The sequence below is a fragment of the Pseudorasbora parva genome, chromosome 15 (assembly GCF_024679245.1).
Source record: "Pseudorasbora parva isolate DD20220531a chromosome 15, ASM2467924v1, whole genome shotgun sequence".
In the NCBI taxonomy this organism is placed as follows: Eukaryota; Metazoa; Chordata; class Actinopteri; order Cypriniformes; family Gobionidae; genus Pseudorasbora; species Pseudorasbora parva.
Genome location: NC_090186.1, coordinates 31,053,004 through 31,070,559, shown reverse-complemented (window position 1 = coordinate 31,070,559; position 17,556 = coordinate 31,053,004). Strand labels below are relative to the sequence as shown.

Below are 17,556 nucleotides of genomic sequence, written 5' to 3'. Positions count from 1 at the left end.
AAAGCAAATTTTGCATGTCATTCGGAAATCAAGGTGCCGGAGTCTCTGGAGGAAGACCGGGGGGAAGGAAATGCCAAAATGCCTGAAGTCCAATGTCAAGTACCCACAGTCAGTGATGGTCTGGGGTGCAATGTCAGCTGCTGGTTTTGGTCCACTGTGTTTTATCAACCAGGGGCAGGGTCAATGCAGCTCGCTATCAGGAGATTTTGGAGCACTTCATGCTTCCATCTGCAGAAAAGCTTTATGGAGATGAAGATTTTGTTTTTCAGCACGACCTTTATGGAGATGAAGATTTTGTTTTTCAGCACGACCTGGCACCTCACAGGGCCAAAACCACTGGTAAATGGTTTACTGACCATAGTATTACTGTGCTCAATTGGCCTGCCAACTCTCCTGACCTGAACCCCATAGAGAATCTGTGGGATATTGTGAAGAGAAAGTTGAGAGACGCAAGACCCAACACTCTGGATGAGCTTAAGGCTGCTATCGAAGCATCCTGGGCCTCCATAACACCTCAGCAGTGCCACAGGCTGATTGCCTCCATGCCACGCCGCATTGAAGCAGTCATTTCTGCAAAAGGATTCCAGACCAAGTATTGAGTGCATAACTGATCTTTTATTTTATTGGTCGGAGGAAATATGCTAATTTTTTGAGATAGGAATTTTTGGGTTTTCATGAGCTGTATGTCAAAATCATCAGTATTAAACCAATAAAAGACCTGAAATATTTCAGTTGGTGTGCAATTAATCGAAAATATATGAAAGTTTAATTTTTATCATTACAAATTTTTTGAGAAGGACCTGTAAATAAAACTCATAAAGGCAGTAAAAACATTCTTAAAATGGTTCTATGGTTCAACCTTAATTTTATGAAGCGCCGAGAATACTTTTGTGCGCAAAAACAAATTAAAAATGTATCCGAAGAAAAAGACATGAGGGTGAGGAACTAATGACAGAATTAAAATTTTTGGGTGCACTGACCCTTTAAGTAGGCTTTGGTATCAATGACATGACGACAAAAGGAATTAGAGAGGGTAAATGTTTCCCCTATAAAAGAAAGTTAACAAAGAGGATGCTTTCATTGTTTTATACATGAAATGTATTCAACATAATTTATTAAACACAAAAGATATTGAAATATAGCCCAATATGGGTCACCAAGGTAATGGTTAAATGTTTTCAGTAGGCTACACAATTTCAATGCTGATTGCTGAATAATATCTCGTTAGATTTACGAAACGCGAAAGTAATCGTCTAAGCTCACTCTTACGCATGCTGTCAAAAATAGATGTATGTAACAATCTATATATATATCTAGTGTAGACTAGTATTTCGGGTTGTATTTAGAGAGTGACGTTTGGCTGGTAAAAGCGATGGCTGAGATAAGATCTAAAGAATTCCAGTGGCCGCAGGGGAGGGACACGCACTGCAACAAAGAAACACGCCATTTAGATTTTTACATTCATGTTCTCATTACTCCCCTATGCTTCATGTACTCAAAAAATCCCAGTCAGGAAGACCAAGTGTATGAACACACCGTACAAGGAAGGGTTTCCCCCCCTGTAATTCTGAACCGGAGCGGGACACACACCGCTTCCTGAACGCGTGGGTCTAACCTTTGATTTTATATGCTGGCGCAGGCACTAGCACGCGGAACGCCGCTGTCATTTACGCAACAAAACAACTGTATTTCTTATGCGATGTATGAAGTCGGTGGCTAAAGAACTCATTCATCCAGAACCGTTAACCTATAGGCATCGCGTTGAGGTAAACTACGGCAGGTAATGACAAGTTTGATTCGGACGTTTAAAGTCTCACAATCGCGGGTCGCAATCTAATGTCTACAGGGACCTTCACAACACCAAACTGCCGCAATGTCGACCGGAGCAGGAGAGAGACTAGAAGCTCGGGTCAGAAAACTGGAGTCAATCATCAAGGATCAAAAATCACCCTTGAATTTGGAGAGTTTGCTGGTAAGGTTATAGGATTATTGAATGTTATACAAAAGCAAATGTGTTTTTTTGTATCCTAACACATTGTAACCAATAGCTAAAACGTTACATGATATTGGCTACATGGGATGTTTTGCTGTTCTGTGGAAGTGTCATGACATTGCTTTTACATATTGTGATATTAATCATTATTTGGTCACAGCCTACATTGCGATTGCTAGAAAACGAAATTAGACTGCTGCTTACATGTGGCTTTATTAGCCTAGTCAGAATTTTTACACCTTATTCAGAATATACTGAATAGGTTGTAGCTAGTGTATACGGGCCCCTGTGCAGGTTGAAATCACATACCGGGGTCTCCCTCAATTGAAATCATGGTGGGGCCCCCTAGAATCTTCACCACCCTGTAGCAAGGGCCCTAACTAAATACGATATCCGTCCAACAAAAAAAAAAATTGGATAACGACGTATATACAGGGGGGATAAGGGTCAAGCTTGTATAGAAACACAATTCTGCAGTAAAAATCAATTTTCTTCTAGAATTTTACAGAAATTATCTAATGGCATTTTTGTCTATAATAATGAGTTGATTCAATTCAGTACAAAATTACTAAAAATGTACAGTAATAGCAAGAGCTGGTATCTCCAGCATTTCCAGAATACAATTGCATGTTTGTTCAGAATATGATGATTACATGTGTACAGGAATTTTTAAAGAGCTGTGGAGAAGGGTCTTTATTTTAGAATAAAGACTTTACCAGAATATCATCAAGCTTAATTGGAAAACGATGCTCGTTTAAAGATTTAAATTTAGAGTCTAAATTTAGAGATTTAAACCATGTGATACTGCTGTCACAAAATTAGGGAGTACCAGATTTGGAATTGTGTCTTCATAAAACTGATTAATAAAACCACATATGGAAATAAACAACTCTATAGTTTTGTGTATTTAAATTACCTGTATGGGTTATTGCAAATAATGTTTATAAAAGTTTACTTGTATTTTGTTTATTATTACAAAATATTACAAAATAATGTTAATATTATATAATAATACCACCAGCAAAATTTTGAAGATACCGGAAAGCTCTTCATACACATATAGGTTGTACAACACAAAACAAGAGTGCATTACATGTTGAGGGTGTAAACAAATGAGAGGATGTTTGTCCCAGAGGATTGTGGTAATGTTCCTGTGCCTTATCTGTGATCAGTGTGTTATCAACACACCCTCCTCCACACAGTAATGCTGCTGTCTTTTAATGATAATATTTTCTCCAAATTCAGCAGCTTAAGCATCAGGCTTCACTTATTTTTGATTATACCGACATATCATTAGAGAGCAGGAAGAAGCTTTATGAAGTGTGAAGACACCATACATGTTTAATCAATGACTGGGTTAGTGTGAAATGTGAGGACTTGTCGAGCAAGCCAAACAGGGTGAGAACGACTAGAATGTGTGCTCCTATTGTCAATTCCTATCAAAGAGTGAATTCTCTCACCTTATTACCCAACATTCTTCTCTGCAGAAAACGAAACCCCTCATTCCAGACAATACTCCATTTTTTTTAGCAAGACTGAAAGTTGGCACGCCTTGCTTTCACTGGAGGATTCTTTAAAGTGCAGCGCTATCAAAACCTTAAAGTGCATTTATTACAAGGAAGTTGTCTGGTTTTAAGTGGCTTGCTCAAGAGCACAACAGTTGACTTCTTCCTTTATATGTTAGCATGTTACTTGTGTGCAGGATTTTGTGTGTGCTCATTGATTATAATTTATGTCTAAAGCAACGAGTAGCTATATTTTTTGAAAAAGATATGAGAGTTTTATTTCACATGGAGTGGGTTGTCTCAGCTGAATTTCACATATTTACAATTCCATAATACAATACCTAAAGCTTTGCTGACTAATGCAACATCCACACCACTAGGTGTCAGTATAAGTTCAAGATGAATGCTGAATCAACTAGTGTAAGTGCAACAAATTAATTAATTAATAAGCTTGGAGAATACACATATGTGTATAAATATTTATGCACACACAAACCATTTTAAATCACTAGGTAGGAAGCATTCTATGCTTAACTGTTCCATTATGATAACTGTCTGTGAATAGGAGCTATTGGTTGATGTATTTTTGGCTGTGTGTGTGTGTGTGTGTGTGTGTGTGTGTGTGTGTGTGTGTGTGTGTGTGTGTGTGTGTGTGTGTGTGTGTGTGTGTGTACGTGTCCTACTCTGGCTATAGGTGGCCCAGGGAAAGACATAACTAAATCCCTGACCCTGCTGGTTCGTTTCCCTGGCACGTTTACTTAAATACATCCCAGTTAGAAATGTTACGCTCTAGCTGTATGGCTGTATCTGATTAAAAGCCATATTTTTATTTTGAATAAAGTTTTTTTCCCGCTGTTAGGGATGACACCGCTTTACGACGCACTCGACTCAACATAGCAGCAGCGAGCACACGTCATTATTTAGCTCCGCTCACACGACACGCCCCCACCCGCTCGGCTTTTTTCGGAAAGACTCGGAACAGCGCATCTTTCTTATATAATTATTAAAAAAATAAAGACTTTTCGGAGATATGCAGGATGCAATGCTACTCTATAGGTACTCAAGATTGACATGACACTGACTAAAACTGAGTGTTTCACCCCCCCTTTAAACATTTTTGGTCATATTAAGGTCCAATTCTTCATGATACTTCATATCCAGAACATGCAAGTACTGCACTTAAAAATAAGGTGGATACCACGGATTCGGTAGTTAAACGTGTGTATATTAGTGAATTCCAAACATGCGTAAATAGGAAGCGTATTATTGTTCAGTCGGTGTACAAGTGGGATGATTGGTCGGTGTAGTTTTTGTCCCACCCCTCCTCCACTGTGATTGGACGGCCTGGTAAAAAGTGTTGAGCGCTGCCTAATAGAGGGAATGTACGTGACGTCATCGTCAGCTGGAGCGCCTGTGGTTACGCCTTACTGAGTGGCAAAAAGACTGAAAGACAGCATTGGTTTACAGCGTGAATGCAGCGAAAACACACAAAACCAGGCCCGGCGCCAGAGTTGGAGAAGGGGGAGGCCTGTCCATGGACCCCATGGACATCGCTGTTCTGAGTGTAAACCACTGCCACCTGCTGCTGATTCTGCTTTTAGAGGGAAAAGCTGCCCATAACTCCTTGTCAAGGATATGTAATCCTCTGTAAGAATTCGTAATAATAGCATATTATTAGCGAAAAGGAGCTAGCAAAATATCCAGTGTGTATCTGTATTTTTGCACTCGTCAAATGATTACATTTCCAACGTGTTTCCGCTTCGGTGAGTTTTGTAGCCAATCACAGACATATTTGTAGATATCTACAACACAGTTGGCCAATCACAGGTGTTGAATTTGGAATCCACTCACCGCTCGAATGTTTGTCCAGGTGCTGAGTTCAGTTTACACCCATCTCTGTAAGTGCAGACATTGTGAAAATAAGAGGTTATCAGCTTATTAATATAGCGGAACTTTGTGAGATTGTGTTTATTAAATGAGTGACAGCTTTTAGTGATTATAAAGTGTATTACCACATCCACGCTTCCATACACTGACCCATCCGCATATAACGTTACATGCGGGATTCACTCGAAAAATGTGATGACTGCGGTTATACAGTGAGGAAAATAAGTATTTAAAACACCCTGCTATTTTGCAAGTTCTCCCCCTTGGAAATCATGGAGGGGTCTGAAATTGTCATCGTAGGTGCATGTCCACTGTGAGAGACATAATCTAAAAAAAAAAAAAACAAGAAATCACAATATATGATTTTTTTTTACTATTTAGTTGTATGAAACAACTGCAAATACGTATTTGAAAACCTGTCTATCAGCTAGAATTCTGACCTTCTGATCTAAGATCTGTTACTATGCCTTTAAAATGTCCACCTCCACTCCATTTATTATCCTAAATTAGATGCATAAAGACACCTGTTCACCCCATACAATCAGTAAGAATCCAACTACTAATAACATGGCCAAGACCAAAGAGCTGTCCAAAGACACTAGAGACAAAATTGTACACTTCCACAAGGCTGGAAAGGGCTACGGGGAAATTACCAAGCAGCTTGGTGAAAAAAGGTCCACTGTTGGAGCAATCATTAGAAAATGGAAGAAGCTAAACATGACTGTGAATCTCCCTCAGACTGGGGCTCCATGCAAGATCCCACCTCGTGGGGTCTCAATGATCCTAAGAAAGGTGAGAAATCAGCCCAGAACTGCAAGTCAATGACCTGAAAAGAGCTGGGACCAAGGTTACTGTTGGTAATACACTAAGACGTCATGGTTTGAAATCATGCATGGCACGGAAGGTTCCCCTGCTTAAACCAGCACATGTCCAGGCCTGTCTTAAGTTTGCCAATGACCATTTGGAGTCATGGGAGAAAGTCCAGTGGTTAGATGAGACCAAAATATTACTTTTTGGTCATAATTCCACTAAACGTGTTTGGAGGAAGAAGAAGGATGAGTACCATCCTCAGAACACCACCCCTACTATAAAGCATGGGGGTGGTAGCATCATGCGACTGCACTGTATTAAGAAGAGGATGACCGGGGCCATGTATTACGAGATTTTGGGGAACAACCTCCTTCCCTGAGAGCATTGAAGATGGGTTGAGGCTGGGTCTTCCAACATGGCAATGACCCGAAGCACACAGCCAGGATAAGGAGTGACTCTGTAAGAAGCATATCAAGGTTCTGGCGTGGCCTAGCCAGTCTCCAGACCTAAAGCCAATAGAGAATCTTTGGAGGAAGCTCTGTTTCTCAGCGACAGGCTAGAAACCTCACTGGTCTAGAGAAGATCTGTGTGGAGTAATGGGCCAAAATCCCTCCTGCAGTGTGTGCAAACCTGGTGAAAAACTACAGGAAACATTTGACCTCTGTAATTGCAAACAAAGGCTACTGTACCAAATATTAACATTGATTTGCTCAGGTGTTCAAATACTTATTTGCAGCTGTATCATACAAATAAATAGTGAAAAAATCATACATTGTGTTTCCTGGACTTTTTTTTAGATTATGTCTCTCACAGTGGACATGCACCTACGATGGATATTTCAGACCCCTCCATGATTTCTAAGTCGGAGAACTCGCAAAATAGCAGGGTGTTTAAATACTTATTTTCCTCACTGTAAATATTCATGTCGAAATCATTATCCATGGATCACTGAAACTTTGGTAAGTTGTAAGTACCACTATATCGAGCCCAACCTTTAGTTTTTCAACTCTTCTGCCACTCAGCACCGGCTGAAGGGGGCATGTTCTGGCGGGAAAGTGACGTCAATGCATACTCTCTATACCCAACGTTAAACAGTAAAAGAAAGAAAAAGATGGGGCAAATCAACTCTTGAAATATTATTATGGTAGGCCTACATAGTGCATCAAAATGCAATGTCATCAGTTTGCCAGAACACAAAACGTTCAAATGTTTTACGCATCATTTACACGTGGCAGGGAGCAGGTTTACATTTCTTTCGTACCAACTAAAATTTTGAAAATACGAACGTTTTCGTGAATCTGAAAATTTACGTCATAGCGGATTTACGAACAATTTACACACACATTCATTCTGCTCGTGTTTCATGAATGAGGATGTCCCCTCCTTCGTGGGATCCTCTCACCACCTCATCGGCTAAGTCATCTCTCAGTAATAGGGTTGAACATACATAGCCTAGATTAAGTTGTGTTTCGTTCCTCTTTTATCCAGAGGATTATATATTCTATTTTTCATCCCGTGCTCTTTCATGTAATGATTGTCAGACAAAGCTTCATTTTAGTTTATGATGTCGACATTACAAACCCCTTCTGATGCTGAAGTCATTTGAAGTCAGTGAGGTGTTCTAGTTGCATTGTAATATTTGTGATGCAACTAAACTTAGGCACCTTTTATAAATAATCTCATGACTAGAGATCTAAATTGAATACAGACTCATTGTCCTGCTGTGTTGCTACCAGGGGAAATGCCATACAGGAAGCTGAGGTCACATCCTTCAATTGAGGAGAGAGATAGCTGGCTTCAGCTTCCGTTGAGTGTGTGTTTGCACTTTTTAAACACTGTATTGTGGACTGATTCTTGGTTCAGGGAAAACAGGATTCAGTCAGTCATTGTTGCAGGTGTTTGTTTTTGGTTTGTATGTGAGTTTCTGATTTGTGTTATGGAAGCAGAATTCAAGCAATACACCTTGCAAACTTTTTTAAAGTATATAACCTACAGTTTCAAATTTTGGGGTCGGTAACATTTTTTTCATGTTTTTTAATGTTTTTAAAACATCTGCAATTATTTTGATCAAAAACACAACATACAGTAATATGAAATATTATTACAATTAAAAATAATAGGTTTCCGATGTAAAATATTTTGTGCAATGTATTCCTAGGATGGCAAGGCTAAATTTTCAGCATCATTACTCCAGTCTTTAGTGTCACATGATCCTTCAGAAATTTAGAAAGCTCAAAAAAACTATTATTATTATTATCAATGTTCAAAACAGTATATATATATATATATATATATATATATATATATGCTATATTTGTAATTTGTATACTTTATACTCTCTCTTTTCGTACATTTAATGTGTCCTAGCTAAAGAAAATTATTAATTGCTTTCAAAAAATAAAGTCTCACTGACCCCAGACTTTTAAAGGTTGTGTATACATGGTCAACAAATTTAAAATGCAGTGATATAAAGCAGTTCCGTCAACTGGCCTGATACGCTCTCACATTAGCCCTGTGCTATTGAGCTATTCTTTCTGTTGAGCCCTGGATTAGCTGTTTTTCTTTTTCCAGCTGCAGCAAGACCCTTTTATTAACCTTGTATGTAGGGCCAACTAGTTTATGATGTTGGCTTGAGCAAATGTAAGTGTTTTGGTGGGGAATGTTTGGGGGATGGTGGTCTGTGTGTGTGTGTCTGTATTTTTAGCTCTGCTGTGTCACTTTGTGTGTTTGGATGAGTATGTAAGGACATTTCCAGGATCATCCAGTATCATTCACTTCCTAAAGTAATTTATTAGAATACAGTTACTTAATTCTCACTGTAAAGACGACTATACAGCATAATCCTACTCTTAAATCTCATTTTTGGATTTCTATCATAAGTTAAACGTCTGTCAGAGTGAGCTTAGTTCGGGGATTAAAGGAGAGTAATGAACTCCCTCTGATGAGTGTATTTTTGGCTCTGTGAATAAAGAGGAAAGCCCATAGTAGCAGCAGAAATGGGTGTGTATGAGATAATAAGAACTATACTTAAGTTTGTTTTCTTTTTAAATTATTTTAATTCTATTTGCTTTTGCCTTCTGCAGGATTCAGTAACTGCCCTGGCCCTTGATCTGAACCATCCCGCACTGAGAAAAAACAAAAACATAGATGCCTTCTTAAACAGATGTAAGTGTCTTTAGAACAGATTTAAGTCTCTTTATTTATTTGTTTATTTTTCTATAAAAATATAACATTGCTTTTTCCTGACATATTTTTTTATCGATCATTTATATACCTGTATATCTATACTACCTGTATCATACTTGTGTATCTATATCTATATCTATATCTATATCTATATCTATATCTATACATCTACTTGACACAGCTGTCAGTAGCATTTGGTTATGTATTATCAAAAAAAAATAAAAAAAATAATCTCTAATAAATAAAAACTAATAAATAAAAAATAATCTCAAGTAATATAATACATAAACATTTATAAATTCATGTTAGTCAAGCAGTATCATAAACTATTTATGATACTAATATAATATAATAATACATACAAAAATATTTCAAGGAGCAACATTTGACCCTGTACATAAATGTGAGTGTTTTTTAGTGCTGTCAAACGATTAATCGCATTCCTAAATAAAAGTCTGTGTTTACATATAAATACACATGCATGTATATATTTAAGATATGTCTGCAAATATTTCTTAAATATACATGAATGTATGTGTATTAAATACAAACGTAATTATACACAGTACGCACACACTTTTTTCATTTGGATGCAATATAATTGCGATTAATCATTGGACAGCCCTAGTTTTTTATATGCCTAAAATAATATGAAATTATATTACATGATAAACCTATCAGGAATGTTTTGAGCCAATTTTTTATTCTTCCTTTTTTTAATTAATATAAATTTAATTTTAAAATAATTAATTAAAAATTATTAAATAATTGGGGAATTTATTGGCCTGATTATTAATAGTGTCATTTTAACATCAGTCATATAATATGTGTTGTCTAATATCTCTAGATGAAAAGGCTGTTTGCTGCCTCAGGGATCTACAGGTGAAGCTGGATGATTTCGACAGAGTCAAGCTGATTGGTCGTGGAGCGTTTGGTGCAGTGCAGCTGGTGAGTGTGTTCCAGAAAGCTGTGTGGGTGTGCGTTTATGTGAGAGTCTGCCCCTGTTATCTGCTGTGTGTCTTCAGGCATAGCCTTTTGTCTGTATGTGTGTGTGTGTGTGTTAATGCCTGTGAGGCGTGTATGCACATGTTTTACCTGATCCTACTTACCTGCAACAACACAGGGTATGCATGCTTTTGTATTCTTGGCATAGGCACAAACTATTTCATACTTTTAGGAAAATGATAGTTTTACACTTGTCAGTGAAAAATGTAGAAGTCAGTCTTTTTAAATATTTATCAATAGAACATTGTGTTGCTTATGCATGCAGTGTTTATTCGGTTACACATCACACTGAGATACTTTTTTAATGTTTTAAACAACATTTTGCATAACACAGATGTTGCTTCAAGGGTTTATATAAATGTTTATGCTGATAATACACACATTTGCCGGTAGGTACGACACAAAGCGTCTCAACAAGTGTATGCCATGAAGCAGCTCAGCAAGTTTGAGATGGTCAAGCGCTCTGACTCCGCCTTCTTCTGGGAGGAGCGTGACATCATGGCATTCTCCAAGAGTCCTTGGATAGTTCAGGTGGGATTCACTCATGTATATATAGAGATAAGATATGCATGATGGGCACATTTTTTGCATTGTGCAATTGAGTATGTTGTTTAATATCTTTATCAACAAACTGGAAAACAATAACAGTGCATAAAAGGACACTGCTGAACTCCTTTGTCAAAATGACCAATACTTCAAAGCTAAATTCATAATAATCTGACTGACAGGCACTGTTTTTGAATGTTGAACTCTTATAAAGCTAGACAATTATGATCTGATGTAAATAGGCAAGAGAAGCGTAAGAACGTAAGAAACGTACAAAGAGAAATGTAAGATCTGCTCATTAGATCTTGCTGCTGTTATGTTGATATTCGTAATATTAATGAACAAAATGTGTTTTTATTATGAACTGTTAACTTATTAATGTATAATTTATTAATTAATAATTACTTGGAAATATTTTATATTTATGTATAATATTTATTTAGATTATGAATAATATTAAATATAAAAAATATTACTACCAGTTGTTTTCACTTATGTATTATTATGATTATTATTAACAATATTTGAATTGTTTTTAAATGAAGGGCTGGGTTCAATTAATAGCTTATTACACTGTAACATCTAATTAGTTAGTTACTTAAAAAAAACATGCAAACCGATTGCCATAAAAAAAACAAGTGAAGTGAAATAGGAATAGTATATTGTGGTAAATGTTATTTATTATTAATGTTAGTTATCATAGTTCACTTACACAAGAGTTACTAAAAAAGAACTTTAGAGAGTACTTGATCATTTACTTTAGATTTACTCTTAACTTAATATAGCATTATTATCTTAACATTGTTTGTAAGCATTATTGTGTTTTGCTGAATGTTGAGGTCTGTGTGTGACTTAAGCATGATCAACTGCGACATATTGTCACAAATATAGAGGGATTATATCAACCCAATTAAAAGTCTCACAAGGTGTTTATGACGTATTATAAACAATCATTATACGACATAAGGGGAAGTATTACATAGGTTGCTTTTAAAAGGTGATCTTTTTTTTGACCAAAACATTAACTGTAGTTAATTATTCAGTCAAAAGCTTGGCCAAATTTTAAAAGCAGCCTCTTTATTATTTTTCTTCCTCTGAAACCAAATAACTGATTTCTTGTTGAATCGCTGCATTAATAGGAAGATTTTTAACAATAATATAAATGTTCAAGTGCCCAGCCAAAGGGAACACTGATCACCATAATGGTGAGTTATTTTTTTCTCTGCTTGACAAAATGGCACTCAAACCAATCAATTAAATAACTTGGGATTTCTGAGTAAACAATGCATAGTACAAATTACTACATTTTTACAATTAAGACATTATGTACAGTTAACTAAAAAGTGTTAGTTAGAATCACTGTTGGATTTTACAAAGTATTTATTTAACATTGCAGTCGTGTATTTCATTGGTATTGGTACCGACTTCTTAAAATGTTGGTATTATTGCCTCGTCTCACCTCACTCTTTCTGTCTACATAGCTGTGCTGTGCGTTCCAAGATGAGAAGTATCTCTATTTGGTGATGGAGTTCATGCCCGGTGGAGACCTGGTGACTCTGACAAGCAACTATGACATCCCAGAGGAGTGGGCTCGATTTTACACAGCAGAAGTGGTGCTGGCGCTGGACGCTATCCATTCTCTGGGCTTTATCCACAGAGACATTAAACCGGACAACATGCTGCTGGACCGTAACGGACACCTCAAACTCGCCGACTTTGGAACATGCATGAAGATGGACTCGGTTTGTTCTGGGTTGTGTGATAAGTGCATCTGATGTGTGTGTTTGTGTAAGCAGGAGAAAGAGAGAGTCTATATTTCAAATTGTGTAGTGTGTAGGATTGTTGTGTGCATTGATCATTTTAAGACAAATCTGTCAAGATAACCTCTTTGAAGCAATCAATATTTTGCATTAGAGTTACATCAAGGCTGCCATCTTGTGGGGAGATCATATAGTGCAGCCTGAATTATGATGACAGGTTTATAAGCAGTGCAAGGTAGTAATTAATTATATGTATTATGGGTTTTGTATTCAGATTCCAAAAATGAAATACTTATAATTAGACTATATTATGTTTTAAAATACTAATAATCATTCTACACTACAGTCTTTTTTTTTATTGATTTACATGGTTCATGAATCTCAAAATTATAGCATGGCAAAACTTTTCCTAATTTATTTATGTAAAAGCCTGTTGCATATATATGTTTGGGAAGTTTCCTCTTTTAGGGAATTGCACACACATACCAGTTACTAGTTGGGTAGCTATAATTACATGGTAATTTGAGAGGCCACAGCATTTGACTACTGAATTTTCAGATAATATTCTTGTGGCAGATGTCGTTTGTCAACTTTGCAACACTACATATCTGATCAACTTCTGAGAAACACATTTGAATTATTATTTGCATTGTAAAAGATGAAAAATAAGTAGATTGGGAATCTCTGTTGTAATATTTAATGCACTTTTTGTATTTTTGTATTAATATGATACAAGATTACCTTATTCAAGTCAATGTGAAAAACAACTTTGGTCAAAAGTAATCTAAAAGTAATCCAAAAGTAGCCAGATAATATTACCTAAATCGTGTAATGTAATAGATTCTAACAGACTACAATATGTAAGTAATCTACCCAGCACTGTTTATAACGGGTGTCCAAACTTGGTTTTGGAGGGCCACTGTCCTGCAGAGTTTAGCTCCAGCTTGCCTCAACACACTGCTGGACGTTTCTAGTATGCTTGGTAAGAACTTTTATTAGCTGGTTCAGCTGCGTTTTATTGGGGTTGGAGCTAAACTCTGCAAAACAGTGGCCGTCCAGGAGCAGGATTGGGCACCCCTGGTTTATAGGGTGGTTTAAGGTTTTTTTAATGTTAAAATACTTGTATATCATCTTAATATACACAGTCAACACAGTAATTTAAGATTAGCTTAACCAATGTATAATGGTTATATGTAATTAATTATATATGCATCTATGTGTGTTTAGTCTGGTATGGTCCGCTGTGACACTGCTGTCGGGACTCCTGATTACATTTCACCAGAGGTTTTGATGTCACAAGGAGGGACGGGTTACTACGGCCGCGAGTGTGATTGGTGGTCTGTTGGCGTTTTCATTTATGAGCTGCTAGTGGGTGAGTAGCACCAACTTCAAATGTATCTTCCCGTCTCCTGTAATCTCATCTCACCATTCTTACCATCCTATATATTCATTCTTCTGCTGATTTGAGCAGGTGACACACCATTTTATGCTGAGTCCCTAGTGGGAACCTATGGAAAGATCATGGATCATAAAAACCGCTTAACTTTCCCAGATGATATGGAATTGTCAAAAGAAGCCAAGGACCTCATCTGTGCCTTTCTGACTGACAGGTGAGCGAGAGAAACATAGAGTTTGGATTTATTACACATTAGTCCCTTATTATATTAGCTGTAATGTCAAAAGAAGCATGGCAAATATTGACCATGGCTGATAATTGATTTTGCTGTAAATACATTGTTAACATCAATTTAACTTTGTATTAAAAAAAAAAAAAAAAAAAAAAAAAAAAAAAATATATATATATATATATATATATATATATATATATATATATATATATATATATATATACACTCACCTAAAGGATTATTAGGAATAATTTCTCATTAATGCAATTATCTAATCAACCAATCACATGGCAGTTGCTTCAATGCATTTAGGGCTGTGGTCCTGGTCAAGATAATCTCCTGAACCTGTGATTTAAGCAATTTTGAGCATTGCATGTTTTTTGGTGCCAGACGGGTCAGTCTGATTATTTCAAAATCTGCTCAGTTACTGAGATTTTCACACACAACCATTTCTAGGGTTTACAAAGAATGGTGTGAAAAGGGAAAAACTTCCAGTATGTGGCAGTCCTGTGGGCGAAAATGCCTTGTTAATGCTAGAGGTCAGAGGAGAATGGACTGACTGATTCAAGCTGGAAGAGAAACTTTGCCTGAAATAACCACTCGTTACAACCGAGGTTGAAAAATGCAGCAAAGCATTTTTGAAGCCACAACACACACAACCTTGACCCCACTGGGTACGGCCTACCTGAGCATTGTTTCTGACCATGTCCATCCCTTTATGACCACCATGTACCCATTCTCTGATGGCTACTTCCAGAAGGATAATGCACCATGTCACAATGCTCAAATAATTTCAAATTGGTTTCTTGAACATGACAATGAGTTCACTGTACTAAAATGGCCCCCACAGTCACCAGATCTCAACCCAATAGAGCATCTTTGGGATGTGGTGGAACAGGAGCTTCGTGCCCTGGATGTGCATCCCAAAATTCTCCATCAACTGCAAGATGCTATCCTATCAATATGGGCCAACATTTCTAAAAAATGCTTTCAGCACTTCTACGTTGAATCAATGCCATGTAGAATTAAGGCAGTTTTGAAGGCGAAAGGGGGTCAAACACAGTATTAGTATGGTGTTCCTAATAATCCTTTAGGTGACTGTGTGTGTGTGTATGTGTGTGTGTGTGTGTGTGTGTGTGTATGTGTATATGTATATATATATATATATATATATATATATATATATATATATATATATATATATATATATATATATTATAATATCTCCCAGGAATAAAATGTGTATATTAAAATAGAGAACAGTTCATTTCAATTGTAATAATATTTCAAAATATTAAAATTATAATTTTGTTGTATTTGATCAAATAAATACAGCCTTGAAGAGTACAATAGAATACAATCAACCCAAGTCTTGTCTTTTTTTCAAGTTAATATGGCAGTCTACCTCTTCATTTGATACTTTTAAGGGGAAAACATCAACTTCTTGTCTTATTTTTCATCTTTATACCTGGTCACTCTTTCAGCCTAACAACTGTTTTCCTTTAACTCCCTTTTTTTCTCTCTCCTTCTCCTCCCTCTCACATGCGCACACATACGAGCATTCCCGATCAAGTATCCAGAGAGGGGCTTTATGATTTTGTCTCCTTGTTTTCATGTACACACACACACCCCTCCCTTTGGATTCTGGCTGCAGGAATGTCCCACACGTGGCAGTCCAAACTGCTGCACCCCTTTGAATCCCGATGCAAAGAAAGGGAGGGAACGACTGTTCCTTATTTTTGGATGTTGCAGTGTGTGTCGCTTGCGTTACTCAACTCATCCATGCTCTGCCATTTCCCATTAGCCACTCGCTGTTGGATGTTCCAGTCTCTCTCTCTCTCTCTCACACACACACACACACACACACGCACACACACACGCACACACACACACACACACACATCACTTAACGGATTAGTGAGTGTGGCTGTGGTTCTCTGTTTGGTTTGCTGACCAGTGTTGTGATATGTTCAGGGAGGTGAGGCTTGGCCGGACCGGAGTGGATGAAATAAAATGTCACCCCTTCTTCAAGAACGATCAGTGGACCTTCGACACCATACGAGACAGTAAGTCTCTGAGAATGAGAGTTTGGCTGATCTGTGATCATAACTGGAAAGTCACATTTATTCATTAAAATTAAAACTAATCACTATTAATGACTGAATCAGAATTATTTACTTACTATAACATGCATGTGCTCGTCGATAAAAATCAAAGAAATCTAGAATATACTCAAGTCTTGCATTGGTATTTTATTTGTGAGTGAGGTGTTAGGGGTAGTGTGATCCAGTTGAACAATGAACATGTTCGAAATCAAACTTTTTTTAATACATTCTAATTAATAATATAAAATTGCATGAATTATTCTTGAACTGACCAAAGTATTTAAAGGGAGAATGCAACATTAATAACACATATTTAAACATTAGACATTAAGTTTATCGTTTAAATAGAATTGTTTTATAGTCTATACACAATATTGCTTACTTACTTACTAAGTAATTCATTACTGATGCATACACAGTCTTGCATTTACTTTGTTTAAACGTTTTATTACGTTTTCTACCCACTCGCAATTTTATTGATGATGTGTATTATGTAAGGTATAATGTGATTTATATAATTAACCTGATTGTATATTTTGACTTGTTAACCATAATATAACTTAGCTTATATTACCATGATCATGTGGTGGTATAAAAAAAAGGTTGTGCTGCAACATTGCACTTTGCTGTTTTATGCAAAAAAAAATGTGTTTATTTTGTTTTACTGTATTTTGATGTGATTTGTGTTTTTATTTATTTATGGGTTTGTAATGTTGCACTGTTTTGTTGCGCTCTGTGGAGGAGCGATGTGCTCTTTTTGGGGGGTGTGGTGCTTGGAATAGGGTTAAAGGGGTATTGGGTTGGTTTTAGTAAGGGTGGAACCCAATATGTGGCCCATACACAGTTACTAATGAGAGAAAAGCCTCAAAACCACAGAGTTAGACTCGTGTTCTCCTCTTCTCTCTATCCCTCGCTCCTGTGATGCCCAAATGCACATATTTCCTTTCTATCTAGCGTTCTCTCTGCCTCCACAGTAGTCTGTTATTAACAGTGCTATCAAGAAGAATTCTGGGAATCTGAGCAACTGCATTCATATATCTGCATGGTGCGGTGTTACCATATGGCAACATATAATTTTCTTGCTTTTCAGAATAAAATACAACAAATTGTGTAGTTGGAAAGAAACTAATT

At 36.8% G+C, this 17,556-nt stretch overlaps 1 protein-coding gene across 2 annotated transcripts in view; it reads left to right on the top strand.

Annotated features, from left to right (window-relative positions):
- Positions 1-1,407: 1,407 nt before the first annotated feature.
- Positions 1,408-17,556, top strand: part of rock2b (rho-associated, coiled-coil containing protein kinase 2b) — a 47,381-nt gene continuing 31,232 nt past the window's right edge. Inside the window, exons 1-9 of one of the 2 annotated variants that reach the window (XM_067417683.1) lie at positions 1,409-1,766; positions 1,847-1,972; positions 9,279-9,360; positions 10,229-10,329; positions 10,780-10,917; positions 12,414-12,674; positions 13,920-14,064; positions 14,164-14,302; positions 16,295-16,386. In XM_067417683.1, the coding sequence (XP_067273784.1) occupies positions 1,695-1,766; positions 1,847-1,972; positions 9,279-9,360; positions 10,229-10,329; positions 10,780-10,917; positions 12,414-12,674; positions 13,920-14,064; positions 14,164-14,302; positions 16,295-16,386 (1,156 nt within the window). In that variant the 5' untranslated portion in view covers positions 1,409-1,694. Of the gene's footprint in view, positions 1,973-9,278; positions 9,361-10,228; positions 10,330-10,779; positions 10,918-12,413; positions 12,675-13,919; positions 14,065-14,163; positions 14,303-16,294; positions 16,387-17,556 lie in introns of both variants that reach the window. The other variant, XM_067417684.1, reaches the window with a different exon arrangement.